The 21,342-nt window shown below is 45.5% G+C and overlaps 1 protein-coding gene across 1 annotated transcript in view; it reads right to left on the bottom strand.

Annotated features, from left to right (window-relative positions):
* LOC144768558 (large neutral amino acids transporter small subunit 4-like) overlaps positions 1-21,342 on the bottom strand; it is a 460,965-nt gene that overhangs the window by 232,474 nt on the left and 207,149 nt on the right. Inside the window, exon 6 of the mRNA XM_078652331.1 lies at positions 3,592-3,684. Within this exon, the coding sequence (XP_078508457.1) occupies positions 3,592-3,684 (93 nt within the window). The remainder of the gene's footprint in view (positions 1-3,591; positions 3,685-21,342) is intronic.

Genomic DNA, 21,342 nt, shown 5'->3' with positions numbered 1-21,342 from the left:
CTGAGGCTCTGTTTAACTTTAACCGGGTTTACCAGTAACTACATATCTTCTCCCTCTAGAAGGATGGAATGCTACCCCCGCCGCCAGGACTGGCGGGGGGGGGGGGGGGTAGTATTCCAAAGTGTTTGACACCTTACACGACATGTTTTGATAAAGCCAAACCAAAGTTAGCATTAACCGCGAGGATTATAATGCACTTGAGAGTATATGGTATGGCTACATCATAGAACAGCTATAAGGAGATGGTTCCGAAAGCTGCAGTGGGGCTCAGCTCATGCTAGGGCACCCTCTCACATAAAACCAAACACTTTACCTCCGGGATTGTCGAGGAGTGGCTTAAAGGTTACTATGTGTCTATATATAAGGGAGATATAGATATACTATATCTAAGTAAGGGGTGATTACACCACCTTACCCAGGCTGTGTGAACAGACCTGTGGTGTCAGTTTGGAAGGCAAACCAGGGGTGGCACAATACATGCTGCAGCCCCTGGTAGGCCTAGGGTGCACCTGTGCCCCCTGGGTACCTAGGGTACACAATACATGGGCTCACAAGGGTGACCCAGTAACCAATCTGGTATGTACCTAAAGTACATGGTATCAATTTAGAGAGAGAACAGCTAGGCTGTGGGTGTGATTAGCAGGGCCACAGCCAGACTGAAGTCGAAAAACCAGAGAATCACAGCAAAACGTGGGGGTAACCATAGGAGGCAGACCCTACTCTCTTACAACAGGGTTGTGTGGAGTTAACAGGGCAAGGTGTCTGATATCTTGGGGTGTTGGCAACAAGGCTTAAGAATTGTAGTGTCAGCATTTCAAGATGAATGTGGGAGGGTTTGGGATCACATGGCTGGGCTTCAATTGACAATGGCAGAGATTTGGGCCGATGAGGACATGGCTTTGTGATATCTGATGTGGGGAATATTTGACAGGTTGTTCTAGCCGAAATGTTTTTAAGCTCCAGACTGATATTAAAAGTAAAGGTGTAGATATAAACTGTAATGGACTGTTGTCCTTTCATCTTGATGAATGAGTATGTATTTTTAGCTCCTTCCTTCATTTTGATTTTAGTTTTTTTTACATCATTTTTGCATGTTTTATGCCTTTTAAGATGGTGCTTTTTATCAGCCAGGTTGCACATTGCTGCTTTCTAGACAACATAGCGGATTTTCAGGATGATGCCATTAGCAGCCAGTGAAGCTCCTCAGGGGTAAAAATTATGGATGGAGGTGCTGGGTTTCGCAGTCATGGCGACCGGTTTGTAGTGTTAGGGACAAGATTTGTGATCCCAAGAAAGTGGTTAGAGCGGCAGTGACAAGGTTTGAAATGAAGGTGTGCAGTGATTGTGGAGTTTGTAATGAGCTGGTGGCAGTGATGAGTAGGGGGATGATGTGTTGGACTGGCTTACAGTGACAGTGATAGATATTCAGATGACTTAAGGTTTCTGATGGTATTTGAGGTTCCAGTGAAAAGAGTTTGAGATATTACCACCCTTGGGGTGATTATTATGATGGTATCTAGGATTGGGTCAGCATTTGCAGTCAAGGTGACTAAGACTTGGAGTGATTGAAAGATGAGCTCAATGTCACAGTCAAGGGTTGGAGTATAGTTGAAATGTTTATGATAATTGACAATTCAGAGATGAGACGAATTATGGTAATAGGTTTTGGTGACCATTTAGGGTATCAGGGGATGCTGGAGATAGGTTTTGGAATGACAATCAAATGATTTGGAGTGACCAGTCATTCTGTGTGGTGACAGATGTGCCGGATTAGACCGCGGACAATGATCTGTCCTCCATTAAGGTGAAGTAATAAAATACTAAGGGGCAAATGTACTAGAAAATGACTCAGCTGTAAGTAGCATTATTAGGTAAAAGCAGGGATGCTCCATATTTACAGCAATACAATGCATCCCTGTACTTTCCTCTGCGCTGGCGCACAATTGGCTGCCTAGCGCGAACACAGCACTCTTGCACCACGGTGAAAAGGTGCCTGTGTTGCAGGGTTGATTGGAGGGATAATTGATTTTGTTTCCCTCCTTCTAGGTGTGCTGCAGAATGCAGCACACATAGACAGAGCAAAAAACGAGGAAAAATACAGGTATTGCTCCTCCTTGTACCTCTTTAACACCTCCCATGACGCATTCTCAGGTTTACGAAACCTTATGTTTTGCATGGGAACGTCCACAGCAACAACTAGGGAACACCTCTTTTACGCAGAGAAATGCATGAAAGGGGGCCTTTTTACAAGGCCATGAAAAGCCACGCAGAGTGGCTGTGCGTGGCTTTGTAAATATTACTCAGCATTGTGTTCCACCAGAGCATCAAAAAAAGTGATGCTCCGGTGGCGCAAGGGCCTTTTAAATATGCCCCCAAATCTAAAGATGTCCGCCGGCCTAGCGGACATCTCTTTACCATTGGCAGGAACCACCATAACAGCGATTCCTGTCAATGAATTAAATGTTAGCTGGATGGCTCCATCAACATGGCAGCACCGTCCACCAGACTTTTAACTTGTGCTAAATCGGGCAGGTGGTTGAATGGGGAAAGCTCAGCTGGCCCTTACATGGTCAAGCGTCAAGCCGTCATAGGTGTATGTCAGCAGTGGAGATGGACTAGTCTCCTCTGCTAACATACTGAAGGTCCGCCCATCTCTTAACGAGGCTGACGGACCTTCAGTTTGGTAAAGAGGGTACTCCATTGCAGTTGTGATGTAGTACCCTCTCTGCCAAACTCTAAATCAGGCTGAGAGTCTAAAAGAGAAGATGAAAGGATTCAATGCTATCAGACAAGGTTTGTGAGTGAGAATTACATGGCTAGCGAGAATCAGGCATCAATGTGACAAGATCAGGGATTGTGATGGGTTTGGTAAAATGAAGACAGGTTTTTGGAGTGAATATGGCAGGTTTTGGGGATGAAGATAACGTGTTCTGGGAATGCAGGTTAACGGATTGGATTGTGCCAGTGCCAGGGTTTCTGAAGTGTGTGACAGTTTCAGGGTTCTGGTGAAGACCAGCCCTTTTTGTGGAGGCAGAGCCAGCTTTTGGGGTAACTTGGGAGACTTTGGGTGAAGAAGTCAGCATTTTGGAAGTGACAGGTTTTAGCAACAACAGTGCAGAATTAGGGGAGATGGTGGCCGGGTAAAGGGACATAGAGCCATGGTTTAAAGTGTTTTTTGGATAAAGTGATATTAAGGGTGTCTGTGACGGAATATGGGATGGCAGTGGCAAGTGGGTTTAGGGTGACAAGTTATAGTTAAAGATTGGGTGTTCAGGTTTAGACTTTCGCTATTAGAGAGTGAATTAATAGTTGACCAAGTTTATGCTTATGTGTTATACAACTTAGTAGGTGAGATTTGTAAGGTTTCAGGTGAGGGTGTTGCAAATTGAGATTGTGGTTAGGGTTAAGAATAAGGGAGGTGGTGATGGTGTGGCTGGAGTTAACGTTTGGAATGGGTTTTTGATGAGAATCTGGAGTTCAGTGTTGGGACAGGTTTAGGTTTATTGAAAAAGATTGGTTGATGTTAGGGTCGGTTTTATAGGACTGACAATGACTGAGTTTGGGGTGATGGAGGAGGTTAGTCTTACTTACCCCGAATACAGTGAAGATCGTGGCCGATGCCGAGAAGGTACCCAAAGCCAGGGCATGGTGCAGCCATCCAAGTGTCCCAATGAGGGTAGGGAGCTGAGAGACAAAGAAAGATAAAGTAAGTCCACTGCTAGAGAGCTGTATTTTTTTTTCTGTTGGGAGGGAGTTATAGTGCAGTATTTGGGCCATGGTGTAAAAGAACTCTGGGGGTGTAAACATACTATTAGTAGCAGTCTAAGAGAGCTGTATGTGGAGATGGGTGTGATACTGGAGAAAGAAAGCTCTCTATATATTTGTCAATGTTAAAGCGATGTGTGATGAAGATGATTTTAAAGCACTTAAAAGCACTTAAGGTGAAGATATTAATTATGCTGCACTTGCAGTGATATAAGGGTAGTACATGGATGGGGCTGTTGTGAAAATTCTGCATATGAGTTTAATATATATACGCCCCTGGAAGACTGGCAACGGCTCTGTGTCTGTGTGAGTGGTGTATGATGAGCACGTTTTAAAAGCAATGTTTGTCGAGCTGCATTGGCGACTCAGACTTCATTGATTTGTAGCATTGATCAATGTTTCTAAAAATGTATTCTAGCTATGTGGAGCAAGGCCGAGAGCAAATCTCTTTCTCTGAAGGTGATGGTCAGGCACAACTAGTAGGTGATACATTGAACCCCGTAACAAGACGGTGATCAATGGTCAAGTAATCCAGTTAAAAAAAAAAAAGAACATAGGGCATATGTACAAGAAACTGGCAGAGCGCCGTTTCACGGCAAAATTGGTAATGCCACGCTCCATCAGTTTCCAAACACAGGAATGCGTCGTACTTACAAAAATATGGCGCAACCCTGCGTTTCCCCTAGCGCTGGTGCTAAAGAAGCTGTCTAGTGCCAGTGCAGGCACCCTTGTTTCATTTTGCTCGGGTGCCTGCACTGCAGGGGGGATTGTTTATGTGCAGGAAGGGACACCTTGCTGCACATAATCAATCTTAACCCATTCACTGCGGCGGCTATTCCGTTGCAGTGCTAAGGGGGCGGGCGGCCGCGCGGCGGCCGCATGCTGGTGACGGAACCGCTCCGTCATCAGCCGCGGTTGGGCTGTGCTCATGACGGAGCGGTTCCGTCATGGCCCCGCCCGCTCAATAGAACGCCCAGTGCAGGCGCGGAATCCGCGCCGTGCAGGCGCGGCGGCAGGGCCATGACGGAACCGCTCCGTCATCAGCATAACGCCACCGCAGCTGATGACGGAGTGGTTCCGTCATCAGCATACAAAGGGTTAACAAGCGATTTGCTCAATCATTGTGAGCTGCAGAATGCAGCACACGTGGAAAGCGCAGCATACGAGGATAAATAAAACATTTCTCCTCGTATCGGCAGTTTAAGACAAGATATTTTCTGGTCTCATTTTTGGTGCTGCCCCATACCTTTGTAAATATGGGGCAGTGTCAAAAAACAATGGGTGTCGCAGCAGAATGCCCACTGCAACACTCATTGCCCGCCCATTTCACGCTAAGTGCTGCGTGAATAGGGGAATTATTTACAAGGCGGCATTAAGCCACATTAAGTGGCTTATCGCCACCTTAAGGCGAAGGACTTAATGCCACCAGAATGTTGCAAAAAAGTGACTTTCTGGTGGCATTAACTCCTTGTAAATATGCCTGATGTTTCCTACATTCGGTAATTTATTTTCTAATGGAGACTTTTCCCATGGATTCATCATCTTTAGAATTATTCCCAGACACGCCCCAGCAGAGGTGGCATGCTGTCCCTGACTGCATCACCAAAGCAGACAGTACAGTAAACATCGCTAAATCTTATTTGCACTGCCCTTGTAAAGCAACGTCTTGGGCACTACAAGCTGTTTTTCGTAAATCACATTTGATGTAGAAGCTTGATGGAACACTCTAGACAACACTATCAAACAGAAGAGTACACATTCTGTTTGGATACAGTATGGAGGGTATGAGTGAATCTACGTGAAAATAGAGACCCAGTAGAAAAAAACGTTACCAAAGACCAGTTTTTAATTGATATTTTCTCCTGCACGTTCTTCTTCCTTAGCACCATTCCCAAAGCAGTACACATGATTCAGAAGAGGGTCTGAGGACGCTAGCCATAAACCATAAAGGACTTTCCAAGCCATGCCCCCACCATACACCCAGCCCCAGACAACAATGCTTTGTAGAGATGGAGCTCATGGTTGCAGCTTGGCACCTACAAGATAAGAAGAAGGTGGAGCAGCTTCTTTAGAAAGGATTTAACAATTTTAGTAGACGGAGCATTGTGATATGAAAATAGGGAGTGTCCCACACTCTAGCAGCAGTACCAGAGACAGGTCTATTTAATATAATCTTAAGAAGCGGACGGGAAAAAGATCTCTCTTTGCAACATAGGGTTTGAGAAATTCTGGATCAAGAGAGCGTTCTGGAAGAGAAAGCTGAGTGTGGCGGTTTCAAGCTTTGTATCTCGTCGAGCAGCCAGTCTTCTTCGGGAGGCAGTCATAACGTGGTCACGGTTATTAGAGCTTGTGAGGAATGTCACAGCAGCCTGAAGAATAGCTCGAAGTGGGCGAGTTTTTTTGTAACGCTGGAGCGGAGGAAAGAACCATGGCCTCTTATTTTTAGATCCTGAGAGGAAAGAATGAATTAGAATTTGATTTGAGAGGCACCTGATAGACTTAACCATAGCTTGTATGGGCCCTCTGCTATCTAGATTTTTGTGAAAGAAACCTATGGATTTTGCTCAGGTAACCAGTTCGGTAGAATTATCAAAGCGGTTTATTCTTTCAAACCAGAATAATTTGGTAGCTGGATTAAAATTCAGGAGAAAAATTAGAAATTCGGTGTTTAAGGAATTGCATGTTACTTGGTTTTGTACCATCTATTAGTGGATGCAGTGAAAGGAAGACTTGACTCTGGTGATGGGATTGTGTCTTCTTTATGTAAAATTAGCAGATGTGTGTTGAAGCATGTACCATGGTCCCTTGGATGAATATATAGAAGGCAGTCTGGACTAGAAGTACAACACAAAGTTGGAGACGGTTTATTTTGAGTTTTTTCTTCCTCCATGACAAAGTGTCGGAAAAGGAGAAGTCCTACAACTGAGCTTCCCAACCACTCAACAAAGCATGTCTGACAATGGGACTCTGCACCTCGCCAGCATGCTCAAACAAATTCAAGGTCTACTCAGATGATCAGAGAACACATACCTGGATAGAACAGCAGGTCTCTGTAAAACGGACTTTGCTGTGTCTGTCATGTCCATACCATAGATCTTATTATATCGCACCCTTTAGAGGCTCAAGAAAAATGCTGGAGCCCAGTGAACCTCCCAAACTGTTCTTTTTTAGGTCGATCCAGAGCCAGCGCGCAAGCTCTGCTCTGGTGATTTGTTGTAGGTAGAGTACGGAGGAAAAGCCCAGCCCATATTCCTGCCGTGAGGGAAACGGCTGTTAGCTACATCGGGCCCCGCACCTCAGCGCTGGTATCCACGCCGTGAGGGGAACGGCTATCAGCAACTGGTCCCGCAGTCCAGCACCAGTACCACCGTCGCCGTTAGGGCTGGGACTTCAAACCCCAGGTGCCCCGGCGGCTGTGGCGCGAACAGTGACGAGACCAGAGCGCCCGGAGGCACGTAAAGGGAGAGGAACGCCTCTTGCCCCGCGAGTCGCGCGCGGGAGAAGCCCGGGACAAGGGCGGGGCAGTCTGTGCAGTCCGGGCAGACCGAGGCAGGGCAGGGCCACACCTTTAAGAAGTAAGATTTACGAACTTTTAGAATACTTTGTAAATGCAGTTTAGGTTCTGTAACTAAAATAGGAAGTACATTGATGTTATAAAACTCTGCTCCTGTGTGCCTGCCTACTACTAGCCGTGGTCTGAAAGACATTGGTATCTAAGGGGTCAGTAATTAGCTATTATTGATGGCTAAGAGCAAAGTAACCATGGACAACTATCTAGTCAAAATGGTGAGCAAAACTAACAATGATAGAAGGAAGTCACTGGGACGAGACAATTTGCCAGAGATAATAACTACTGTACCTGATGACTGTAGTGGTCCGAACCTGGTCCCCCCTCCTACTACTGATGTTACCACCAATGCTCTTACAGTGGAAACCCCGGAGACATTCGTGGTAGACCAGGACATATTAGATGATGATCTGCTCGATGATCCCATGGATGTTTCTATACACCGCTCACCAGCCAAGAGAGCAATAAGGAAATGTAGGAAAACAGCGTCTAAGCGGGGAGGAACACACCTTAAGAAAATGCCTGACACAGTTAAGAGGAGTTCTGTCAGCCATAAGGGGACTATGACTACTGACATTGGCATTAACACAAACTCTGATCTCTTGGACCATATTGCTAAGTTGTTTGAGGCTAAATTAGAAGCGACTGTTAAGCCCCTAGTCGCAAAAATTGATGCCCTGACTACTGAAGTATCTAGATTGGGAGACCTTCTAAATCTGATAACCAATGGCGAGAGCCCAAAACTGAGGGATAGGAACGTTTTACTAGATAATGTTGTACAGCAGCCATTGGTGGGGGGGGGGGCAAATACGGCTATAGTCAGGGAGACGAGCCAACTGGATGGCCAGTCTATACAGACCAAAGTATCCCCAGCAAGTACAGGGGGGCCTTTGACTCCAGTAAGAAAAGTACGACCAACTAATCTCCCACCAGCTTGTGAACCATACGTAGTCGTACTTTCAAATGTCCCACCCTTAGACCCCATAGAGTCCAATTTCCGCCAGGAATCACACGATTCACTTAAACATAAAACTGTTTCCTGGCTGAATAAAAATTGCGGATTCCCGATACATTACTCTGACCAGATATTGTCAACTAGACGGGTACCCTGGATTGGGAATGCCAGGAAAACTTGTAGGGGTGAGTGTATCATCATCAACTTTAGGCACCCTCAGCATGTGGCGACTGTGCTTCTTAGAGCGGCATCCCTGAAGCAGGGTGAGAATAGTGTGGGTGTGCATCCCTTGGGATATTTCTATAGTCACTTAGCAAAGGTCCCTCGGCGTAATATCTTGCCTAAACCTCCTAACTGTGTCAGAAGTCCAGTCTTTGGGATCACAACGCACAACAGATATCAGGCATTGAGTGAGTTGGATCAGAATGATTGACTTATGTCGACGGGTAGCCCTGGTTTGGGACCAACTTTTAGTACCCAAGTAGGTAAATTAAACATGATTAACTTTGAGTCTGAGCAACCACAGTCAGTAGCGCCCACATTGATCCATGATGATAGGCTTATACTAGGTCCTATCCCAAAGACAGTGGAGAGGGACAGAACCCTTAACTGTGATGGTGACAACATTGGCATTCTGGGAGAGAACAGTATATGTCATACAACTAGCTCTGTGTTTGATGGTTCGACTATTAGAAATACCTCACTGGAAGAAACAAGTATCCAAGCCGTTCTTCTGGTCGATAAACCCATACAAGATACATTGCTGGATCCACCCTCACCCAGATCCAATGATAAACTACCCGTAAGATTAATATCATGGAGCATAGCAGGGCTGGCTAGGAATCTTCGGGACCTAGATTGGTGTACATATATCGAGGATTATGATATTATCCTCCTCCAGGAGACTTGGTCTTTAGAAACTCCACACAGGCTTGGGTATAAAACTTTTCATTGTGACGCAACGCCCTCTGTAAGAGGGAGAGCTTCGGGGGGCCTGGTGATCTGGGTTAGAGTCAATTTAGAAATAGAAGTTAGCCCAATGAACACCCCTTCTTCTGATTTACTGGGAATAAAGGTGGCGACATGGGAAAGGGAAATTGTATACTTTATAAATATATATAATAGGCCACACCCAGCAAATAAAGAATCTAAGGTAATAGAACTTCTAGACTCCCTTTTAGACACTTTAGGACTGAATGCCCAAGTGGTGGTAGGAGGGGATTTTAATTGTAAATATGAACCAGTGCTGGGCCTTGACAATTTATTTGAAGATCAGGATATGGCAAATGACTTACCAAACTTGGATTCTACTGGGTCAGTTAAATGTACTGTAGCAGTAACCCAAATTTTACAGTTGACCGCAGGCCACGACCTAAGGGCATGCAACGGCCGCTTACAGTCGGATAGACCAGCAGCCCCGACATTTTGTAAAGGCAATTGTAAGTCACACATAGATTTCATACTGGTCTCTTTGAGCTTATGGCATTTACTCATTGATCTAAAAATAGATGCTAAAACTGAGAGTGACCATTTTCCGCTCCAACTATGGCTAAACCCTCAACCTTTTATTTCTAAACGAGATGAAGAGGTTGCACTAAACAGTTGTTATGGGGAACCCCAGATATCTAACAATAGACGTGTACTGAAATGGCCCTATATCCTGGCTAAAGATGAGTTAATGTTAAACATTTATAACACCTTTTCTGACACTATTGCATCTTGCAAAGAGCCCCCATTGGGCAATCAGGGGGTTTTAGATCTACATTATAAATTGGTTGACGCTTTAATCCCCTTTCTGAGTAAAATTTGCAAAGGGGATAAGACCTTAAATGAGAGTCATTTGGAGTTGGTTAACCCTTGGTATAATAAAGAATGCCGCCTAGCAAAGTACCATTTGATCCAGGCTGTTAAAACTAAAAACTCCCAGTCTATAAAAGAAAGTAGACAGGCATATAATAAAATCCTGACCCAGGCGAAAAAAATATGGGACGATGCACTGTGGGACGATTTATTATCAGCAGCTAAATTGAGAGATCAAGGTACCTTTTGGAGCTTAATATCAAAGGGCAACAGAAAGGGCAGATCACCTAAGGACCTCTACTTAGATGAAAAAACATGGTGTGACCACTTTTCTAAACTCTATTCAAACGATGACGAGGAGTTGCCTATACAAAATAAAGAGAGTAATCTAGAATTGAGTATAGCACCATTATGTTTTAGTATAGAGGAGACTATGCAGGCATTACGGGCCATTAAAGCGGGCAAAGCTCCAGGACCGGATAAGATCCCTGGTGACTTATTCAAACATGACTTGGAAGAATGGGGGCCTTACATTAATTTTTTGTGTAATTCTATAGTGGCTGGAACACCAATCCCTGACAGTTGGAAAGGGGCGGAAATTGTAACAATTTTTAAAAAAGGGGATCGTTATGATCCGGGCAATTATAGCCCAATTAGTTTAATCGATCTTTTACAGAAGGTTTTTGCCAGGCATATTTTAAATAGACTTAATGAATGGATAGAGGGATCCCAGATACTGTCTAAATACCAAGCAGGGTTTAGACCCAAAATTAGTACGGTGGATCAAGTGTTTAGGTTCACGTGCATCTGCTGGAAGTATATTAATATAAGAAAGGGCAGTTTGTACGTGGCATTCATAGACTTGAGGGCCGCCTTCGACCTCGTTCCACGGAATCTTCGGTGGATCACATTAAGATACATGGGGGTTCCTGACGAGCTACTTAAAGAACTCATTCGATTACACACAGGGAATTATGCTAAAGTTAGATGGGGAAAGGGAGGTGAACTTTCAAAGCCCATACCTGTGAGCCGTGGAGTGCGTCAAGGTTGCGTGCTGGCACCCACGCTCTTTTCCCTATATGTTAATGATATACCTACTTATTTAAGGGATTGTGACCATGACTCTCCGAAACTAGGAGATGAGGCAATTACGGCATTACTTTTTGCCGACAACACAATCCTCATCTCACAGACTCCGAAGGGTCTTCAAAATCTGGTGAATTCATTTTATGGTTACTGTGTAAAGAAGGGGTTGGAAATAAACTCATCTAAAACAAAATATATGTCCATAAACCCGCAAAAGTCCTTTAGAAAGAACTTGGCCTTAAATAACCAAAAATTAGAATATGTGGGGAGTTTCAACTATTTAGGCATCATGTTGGATAGTAACCTTTCATGGAAGGGACATTTAGTAAAAAGTAGGTTGTCTTTTAAACAGAATTCGATGCCCATCCTAAAAGTGCATGGAGCTAGCCACTCCAAAGCAATTACGCCGGCACTAGAAGTATTTAAGGCAAAGGCCCAATCAGCCGCACTTTATGGTGCTGAGGTTTGTGGGCATTGTTGTAAATGTAACTTTGAACGGGAAGAAAATCACTTTTTGCGTAGGTTACTCAGGTTACCAACCAGAACCCCCCTAGTCCCAGTATTTCGGGATTTGGATATTAAGCGGACAGATTACCAAGCAGCCCTTAGGCCATTGCTGTATTGGGTAAGGTTATGGACAACCCCGGAGTTGAGCAACTATAAAAGTGGATTGGTAGAAATTAGCCAGATTGATGAGTACAAGAAAATTGCGTGGTTAAAACATATCGCCCTTTGGTGTACCAGATTAGGGCTCTCCCACTTTTGGGAAGAACCCCAGAACATGACACCGGTGTGTAAAAAGCTTTTAAAGTCTACCTACTTGTCCTATGTCAATGATGAGTTATCCCATTGCCCATCTATTGGTATACTGACTCAGAAATTTCTGACTATAAAGGATAACGCTGCATTCGAACCATTTATGGATGAGATAGGTCCTCCATTAGCAAAAACTCTATACTTGCAATATAGATATGGGGTACTGCAGACTAATGCGTACACATGCAGATGGGGAGGTAAAAATGATGATGGTCTCTGTACCCTCTGCTCACTAAAGGCAAAGGAAGATGATGTCCATCTATTGTTTTTTTGTTCGGCTTATACGTTACCCAGGCACCGTTGGATTAGATCCCTTTGTAAAAACATGGGTGTCAGGTGGTATAAAGAGGCAGAACGTATCATTAAGTCTAATACCTCACAATTGGTAGTTTTTTGCGGATGTATGACGTTACAACGCATACTTTTACCACGCATACCTTTACAACGCGGTATTTACAACAAATACCGTTACAACGCATAGCGCTTTGAGGTGCTGGATAGTGGTAAGTATAATTTTCTATTCCAACTCCAGTCCCCGTGGACACTAGGGAAGGTGTTGGATAGAAAATTAAACTTATTCCCTATCCTAGAGCGCCCCCCAGCGCAATGCGTTGTAATGGTATGCGTGGTAATGCCTGCGTTGTAATGGTAGTGCGTTGTAAAAATTTCGCTGTAAACGTTACATACCGTTTTTTGCATAAGCAGAATTTTATTTAATGTGTATCTCATCAGGAAACGGCTTGGATGCAAGCTGTAATACAATATTAAGGTCTGTAATTTTCTCCGCTGAGTACTAGTCAATATAGAATGTACTGAGTTCACCTCTGTAATAATGTGTGGTTTTAATGGTTTTTAAAATCGTTTTTTAGCCTGGCTTTTTTAACCATGAAATTAACCTTTTTTATTGATTCATATAGATTTTAATGCAGTACTGTAATATCAATTGTTATGAATTAATTGTTACTCTGTCCCGCCACATTAATTGTAATGTGCTCATGTGACTAATTGTTGGCAAAGGGCACTGTAATATTTGCCTGCTAATGTTTCACTTCTTTTTTCTGTACTTCCTGCTTTTATGGCTATATTAGCCGAAATAAAGTTAATACTACTACTTATTGGATTGTGTCTTTGTCCTTCATAAATGCTGGCGTCTAATTCCTTAATAGGCTTGTTAGTCCCTCCTTAGTACAGCCTGTCGTCATTTGTATCCTCCCATGGCTCCTAGCCCCTTTGCTTCAGTTCTTACACGGTAAGCACTGTTTTCCTTAATGAGTTTGTCCTACGTGAGGCACGACGATGTGCTTTGATTACATTCAGCGTGATGTGCGCGCTTTCACTTTCTAAGCTGCCGGGACAAACGCGACCCCTTGTTTTTGTAAAGCTTCAGTATTTGAAGTGAAAAAAAACAGACAGCGAGTGAAGGGAGTAGAGAGGAGGGTGAGCGAGGGCTAGTTTTCACAACCGTGCGCTCTGGCGATTTTACATTGCTGGCTTGGAGCTGAAGCCGTGCTCTGTCCCAGTGCCTGGGACACTCTGGGCCTGCACGTCTTACCTGTCCGTACTTGTGTATTATCTCATGTTTTGTGCTGAGGTTAACAGCAAAGAGCATGTACACAGAACTCTGGATCCAGAAAGACTTATTTGATGAGCATGCCTGCCCTCCTGCCCCTCTAAGTGGAACAAGGGTCAGTGCAGTAAACTGCAGCCGTGCATTCATGGGACAGAAACCCCGAAGAACAGTGTATGATGGGAAGTGGGGTTCAGATGTCACAGGAGGGGGCCATTGTGTTGATGCACAACTTACTCTTCAAGTGGGATCAAAACGTTGAAAGGTCTGATGACCGGGGGGGAGTTAAACACTGAAAGTGGGCGAAATCCTAACCAGCTGCCGACTGGGGAACCAGGTTCGACTACCGGCGTCGGCTCAACATCCTGTTGTATAGGCAACCATTAATCTGCCACTGCCAACATAAAAAACTTGGCCTTGAGTAAGGTAACTGGTGCTGCCGAGTTGGCGCTATGTAAAACTGTTTTTATTATTAAGAAAGATGCTTTTAAAACTGGACATAGTCAATAATTTAGCGTCAAAATGACACAACAGATCTGCTACAGCAGCCTGTGTAAGGTGGTGTATGCACTCCTTACTTAGATATAGGTTCCCTATATCTACTTTATATCACTACACATATAAACCTATCAGTCAGCCCTATTGCAGGCCTTATCAATTCTGAAGGCAGGGTGCTGGGTTTTGTGTGACAGCTCGCCTGCGGACTCTGGTCATCATCGACATCTCCTGGTCCCTGTGGCAGCAGAGTCAAGCTTCACCTCATCGCACCTGAAACACCTGACATAGGTAGGCATTGGTCTACTGTGCCCCTGGTCTTCCCGAAGTAACCCAGAATCTGTCCCTTCTGCTTTCAGGCTCTTCACAGTTCCGATCCAGGCTTGGATCACACCAGACACTTTTTCTTTCCACGGCAGCAGCACTTTGCAGCAACTCGCAATTGAAAACTGTGACAATTCCCGACACCATTTGGCACCTATGCACCCGGCTTCCCTGGGTGAGGTAACACGAGTACTCCGGTGCTCACATGCGTGCTGGCCTTAGAACCTTCTAAGTCTAAAAGAGTTTGCTCCAAATCCTCTCCGAAGTGTCCCTAATCTTTAGAATTCTAACCGCGACTTTCCCATACGATTGTACGGAGCTCGCGGCTGTGTATTCACACTGCACACATCCCCCGTGGGTTCCCTGTATCACTACCATGGGTGTTTCCTTGGGGTACCAGCGATTCTACATGCTCTAGGCACTGTGTTTAGTCAATTCCTGGTTCTTAATATATGGTTTGGTCTCCCCCTGGGGGCCCATTGTATATTGTGCTATTTACTTACGTTCTAGTGTGTTGAGATTCTGTATCTTGTTCTCTAATCCCATAAAGAGATTACTAGAGAGTGTTTAGTAATAAATATATATATTTTATACATACCTTGTGTGGTTCTCCTTTCATTTGGTCATTCAAGAGGTTATAATCTGGTAAAACAGGCTACTTTACACTCTTTCAAGAATTAGCCTGAAGGCTGCTCCCCATAGCTACCACTAGGATAGCTTTCAATAAAGGTTGTCTTAAACCTATCATCAATAAGGGCTGTTTGGACTGGTGCAAGGTGCCCATTATAACTAGTAGACAGCATATACCAGGCCAGCTTCTCACAACCATTATGTACTGTGGTGGTGCGAGAGTGCTACTTGTGACTGTAGGGAGGCAGCGTATTAGCACTGCTAGTAAGGGAGTGCTGGAGATGGCGGTAGGGTTGCTGGAACAGTGCTGAATATGGGGCCTGTGTATGCATGTTTTATCTGGGAAGTTAGTGCAAGAGTGACATAAGTTGGTTATGGTGCAAGAACGCTGCACAGGTGGTGTAAGAATGATCGGTGTTATGGTGAGAGTTTGATGTAGGTGGTGTATGTTTAAGAGTTGGGAAACTATTTAAGAATCGTGTAAGACCGCCTGCTGTGGCAGAGCATCATAAAAGTGCAGTTTCTAATTTTGCCTTTCTCCGAGTACTCCCTCCTCCAAGTAAGCCAAGCCCATTGTGTTTAGCCAACACAAGCACTCTTGTGCACAATGCCAGTTTGTTTACTGCACAACACTGACACCACTGTTGTGTAAACAAAACTAGCGAGGTGTTACACTAACCACATAGGCCATGCTATTGCCTGGGGTTAATTTCAGGGCTGAAGACCTTCAGTGCAGAGGACTTCCAGCTATTCAAGCACTATTTGCAGACATCTGTGTGACGTTTGCAGGTCTCAGACACACATTTTGAGGGCCAGTCCATCCATACACAAATCGCAGGAACAATGGCCAGCTTTTAGGGCAGTGTGACTGGTGCAGCCGCACTAGGAGCTGACCTGGACAGGGGACACTGACCTCAAGGTGGGGCTATGTATAGCAATAACATACGATTTAAAGGCACCTGCTGCATAGTTCCTTGTGCGTCCAGCTTTCAGGCAGCAATGAAAATGTCAAGATAACTCTTGTGATTAATGTTCCAGCTAGAGAGAGAGATCAGAGTTTTGTCTAATGGCAATTTTGACTCGCCATAATTTAAGTCTAGTGAGTGTTTATATGCCTGCTGCAAAGAACAGATCAGTATTTTATGTGGATAACTGAGTGGAATAATAAAGTCAGCCTTTACCAGCGCTTTAAAATAAATGAAATGTATTTGAGAGAGGGGATATGAAGAAATAATGGGCACTTTTGCTCGAGTGTTAGTGAGTGAATCCTAGGAGGAGGTCATGTGAGGGAGGCCCCAAAAATGATTTTGTCGCATAGGGTGCCACCAGCGCTAAAAGCCAGCCCTGGCACGAATGATCCTCTATACTTAAAGGAATCTTGCTACCCCTATGGAATTGACTTTACTTGCCATTTAAGGCGAACATCCTTTTTCAAAAAAGAGTAGCCTCAAAATGGATGGATCATTAGGCATGTGTAGATGTTTTTGGTATGCGATGTCTCCAAGTCCAAAATACTAGCCTATGCAGACTTTGCAGAGTTTTCTTAAACGTTTTCATTCTCATTTTGAAACTGATGGAGTTTGGCAGTCATGTATTCCAGGAGCTTAATGGGGGTACACATTTCTCTATGTTTCATGTAAAAATTCACATAACTATGCAAACTATGGGTTGGGTGGCTAGATTTTGGGAAGCAAAAAAACAGGACATGCCAGACATAAAAGTAGGCTAATGCTTTTAGCCTTACTTTAATGTCTGAGCTGCCCAATACATACACACATTACACGCTAGGCTTGCATAACAATCGCTATGGCAGGACCTTCAACCTGAGCATCCCTGCCCTCCTAACCACTATCTTTCCCTGTTACCCTGTTGCTGCAGCATGCATGCAGCCGACCTCCTCCTGTGCTGCTTGAAATAGATTGAATCTCATTTGCAAGATGAACTGAACTTTGTCCCAAAACTGGGGCATGTTTTTAAAATTAAGAAAAGCATTGGAACATCAAGACTCTCCGGGGAAATCTGGGATCTCTGCTCACCCTAACTATGGACCAGAGGCACAACGATCTTTTTTTTGATAAGCAATTTTATTGGGTTTTCAATGTAACCAAACAAACAGCACCATTCAGAATTACATTGCATTAGATTAGTCCAAGGTAAGCACATTCCACAACAATACGAAAAGTGACGTACATGCAAACCTAAGGTCAACATATCCAGAGGCAATCTGTAGATCAAATCAGCTCACCTTAACTCTCTATCACTCCCACCCACTTCCCTCACATTCGGCGAAATTTCTCGGGGCAACCCCATGCCACATAAAGAGACCATTCGTGGGCGGCACACCAGTCCACCCCCCTGTGCCAACACGCCAATGTTGGTGCGGTAGCAGTCAACCAATGGGCAGCGATATCTCTCTTTGCTACCACCAAGGCCGTGTTCAGAAAAAGCTTTTCGGCCCTGCTACCATCCAATCCATCAGTGATGCCCAAAAGAATCCGTGTAGGAGCCAGAGGAACCACCCAGCAACCACCCAGCCCAAGACCTCCGTCAATTCTCCTATTAAGGACTCCCAGTACCTCTGTATCGCTGGGCAAAGACACAACATGTGGTAGAAGTCTGCGCGGAGATGGGAGCAGCGGGGGCAAAGAGCATCCAATCGGAGCCCCGCGCTGTGAAGGCGCAGCGGGGTAAGATAGGCAGCATGCAGGAAGTAGACTTGGACCAACCGAAGCCGTGCAGAGACCGTGATAGTTTTGGAGCCCATCAAGGCATCCCTCCAGTCTGCATCCTCCAGAGCCCCAAGCCAGCCATCCCACTTATCGCAGAGTTGAGAGAGCGAGTTGGGGGTATTATTGGTAAGTGAACGGTATATTCTGGAAATCCCCCCTTTCCCCAAGTCACCAGTCATAACCTGAGCTTTCGGCGGACTGTATTCTGGCAAGGAAGTACAGTCCGGGATGTATGAGCAGAGGGCATGGCACAGCTGCAGATAGCGGATAAAATGGGAGGAGTGGAAAGAGTGCCTGGCCTGCAGGTCTTGAAAGGAGCGCAAATGGGTACCGCTCCAGACATCGCTCAACAGCGATATCCCAATGAGGTCCCACTACCGGAACCCTGCCAAGGAAGCCACCTCTTCGAGCCGGGTGCCGCACCACAGGGGGGTATACTGAGTCAGCGTGCCCGACCAGCGGGTGTGGTGCAATGAGGCCCGCCAAGCCAGGAACACCCCACGGGTAACCTTGGGGAGAGTCGGAGGGACAGCCGCACCATATAGCATCCTCTGGAGGGAGGCAAAGCCCAGGGTGTGCAGTTCCAGGCGATACACCGTGTCAGACCATCCGCCGTTAAACCAGTCATGCAGCGTGAGGAGTCGGGTCGCTAAATAATACAAATAAAGGCTCGTCAGACCAAGACCACCGTCGGATCAAGACCACCGTCGAAAGGTCGACATTGGGCCATGGCCAGCAAATGGCCCAATTTGTTGAATAGGTCAGTTTGCAACTGCAAAAAAGCTCTATACAATGTACAAAAGACAAAATGTGATTCGGTAACTTGCTACTGGCTCGCAATTTGCGTTTGCTACTAAATACAGATTCAGTATTTGGAAGGGGCGTCCTTTCCAAACATCGAATCAGAATGGGATGTATTAATGTTTTGTGACCAAATTCCCGTCACAAAACAGTAATACTTACCACCAGTATAAAACTGGTAGCAACTGTGAGAAATTGGCCTGATATGAGATGTCCACTATTCTAGTGGGCACCCTGTATCAGTCCAAACAACCCTTATGGTGATGGTTGTAAAGTCAACCTTATAGACCAGATATCCTAGTGGTAGCATGGACAAAGCAGTCTTAGGCTAAACTCAAGAGGGCATGTGAAGCCAGCTGTTTTACCATATGTAATCCCTTTAATACCAAATGAAAGGACACCACACATGATATATATAAAATATATATGTATTTATTACTAAATTGATCCTCTGAACTCTTTATGAGGTCAGAGGCACGAGCACATAAGAAGATACTTAATAAACATACAATAAGTTAAACAAAATACAGTAATGCCCTAGGGGCACTTCGAACCATATACTAAAATAGTGGTATAAGAACCACGTCACGAACAAAGGAAAGGACTAGGGCCCGGAGAATCGCGGGGGCTACGCTGTACTACCAAAGGATAGAGAGCAGGAGGCCCACGGGATGCACGTGCAGTGTCTTTACATGCACGCGAGTTACCATAGAATTAGAATTGGAACGAAAGAAATGGAAACTAGTTCTTTTAGGACACTTCCGGATGGACTAGGTAAAAGCTACTTGAAACTAGGACACTAGGATAGTCAATACCCACAGGAGTACTGAAATACTCTCGTTACCTCACCCACAGGAAGCGGGTGCATAGGTGTCAAAGTGTGTCGGGTTTCGTTGCTGATTCCTATGGAGCCTTGGAGAAAGATGCTGCAGGCGACTAGGAGAGAAGTGTCCGGTTGGATCCAAGGGCGGATTGAGGATGAAGAGTACCTGAAAGCAGATGGGACAGAGTCTGGGTCACTAGCCAGTGACCAGGATGGAACCAGGAAGGAACCAGGCGATGTCGCAAAGCAATCAGGTGATGTCATGAAGCTTGTCTCTGCAGCCACGTGGACCAGGAGGTGTCGACGATGACCAGGCGCTGGATACGGACTGTCCCACAAAGACTCTCGCTGTCGGCGGTGTCGGCTTCTGGATTGGAGTCAACAAGCCTTGGCAAAGGCAACCCACGCAGGAATCGAAGATGGCTTCTTGATCAGACCAGCAAGGTCTGATGGGCTTCTCTTTTTCAGGGAAGCAAGGGTCAGTCTGGAGCAACCAGACCAGTGGTGTAGATTCAAGGTTTTGTTGTCACAGAGGCCACTAGCCAACGGGCAAGTGACCGGACAGACGCATCGAGCAGGAGAATGCAGAAGGGCCCCACGCAGAACTCGTGGAGTGTGGGGGGCTGATCTCCGGTGCTGTTGGTGCTCGGGGCTGGGGCTTCTCAATTCTCAATGCACAACTTCGAGGGTGCCTCTGAAGTTGCACGGAAAGCAATTAGCTGGCTTTCCAAGATGGCCTGTCATACGTCTCCCGTCGCCTCCACGGGTCTCAGCTTTGCTGTGGCTGTGGATCGGGCTGTTGGAAGTCTGGAAGTCCGGGTCTTGTCAGGCTCTGTGCTCGGGCTTCAGCGGGAGCGTCGACAAAGCAAACCGTTGATCGCTTGATGGTGCCTGCTTGTGCAGGGTGGTCACTCCTTGACCACAAGGGAGATTCTTCAGTCTTCTATGTCTAGTAGAATGTCGAAGGTCCAGAGTTTCGTTTCAAGTGTCAGTCAGGATACAATCTAAAGTCTTGGAACTCAGCTCCTACCTATATACCAAATTTTGGGGCTGGATTACCTGCTAGCTCCGTCCTATGGGTGGGACCCAGGAAAGGGCGTGGTTACACCCCTTTCCCTTTGTCCAGTTTCGCGCCAGAGCTGAGGCTGGAGTGCCCCAGCACCGGTTTGAACTGGACTATGCATGGGACACCTTGTGTGCCCCAGGCAGTGTCTCATTTCATTCAGCCCTCCCTGCCCCGATACACTATAGCCTGTCTGGGGTGGTGCTCGCACCTCCCAAGACAGGAAACCTATTGTCCAAGCCTCCCTCGCTGGAAGGACTCCCAGCAGCAGGAGGTCAGACTTGTGTCTGTGGCAGCAGCATCCATTTTGTGATGCTGAGGGTCTGGTTAACTTTAACCGGGATTAGTAGGAACAACATGTCTTCTCGCTCTAGAAGGGTGGAATGCTACCCCCGTCGCCAGAACTGGCGAGGGGGTAGTATTCCAAAGCGTATGACACCTTACATGACATGTTTTGATAAAGTTAAACCAAAGTTAGCATTTAACAGCGAGGTTTATAATGCACTTAAGAGTATATGGTATGGCTATATCCTAGAACAGCTATAAGGACATGGTTCCGAAAGCTGCAGACAGGCTCAGCTCATGCTAGAGCACCATCTCACATAAAACCAAGCACTCTGCCTCCAGGATTGTTAAGGCCTGCCATAGGAGTGACTTATAGGTGTATATGTGTCTAGATATAAGGTTAGATATAGGTATACTATATCTAAGCAAGGGGTGATTACACAACATTTCCCCAGCTGAGTGATCAGCCAGTTGTGTCAGTTTGGATGGCCAGCCAGGGGTGGCAAAAGATATGCTGCAGCCCCTGGTAGGCCTTGGGTGCACCTATGCCCTGGGTACCTATGGTACACTGTACAGGGACTCATAAGAGTGACCCAACATCCAATTAGGTATGTGCCTAAAGTACATGGAGTCCA

The sequence above is a fragment of the Lissotriton helveticus genome, chromosome 7 (assembly GCF_964261635.1).
Source record: "Lissotriton helveticus chromosome 7, aLisHel1.1, whole genome shotgun sequence".
Classification (NCBI taxonomy): Eukaryota; Metazoa; Chordata; class Amphibia; order Caudata; family Salamandridae; genus Lissotriton; species Lissotriton helveticus.
The sequence above is the reverse complement of the archived record's forward strand: the minus strand, read 5'-3'. Positions and strand labels throughout refer to the sequence as shown.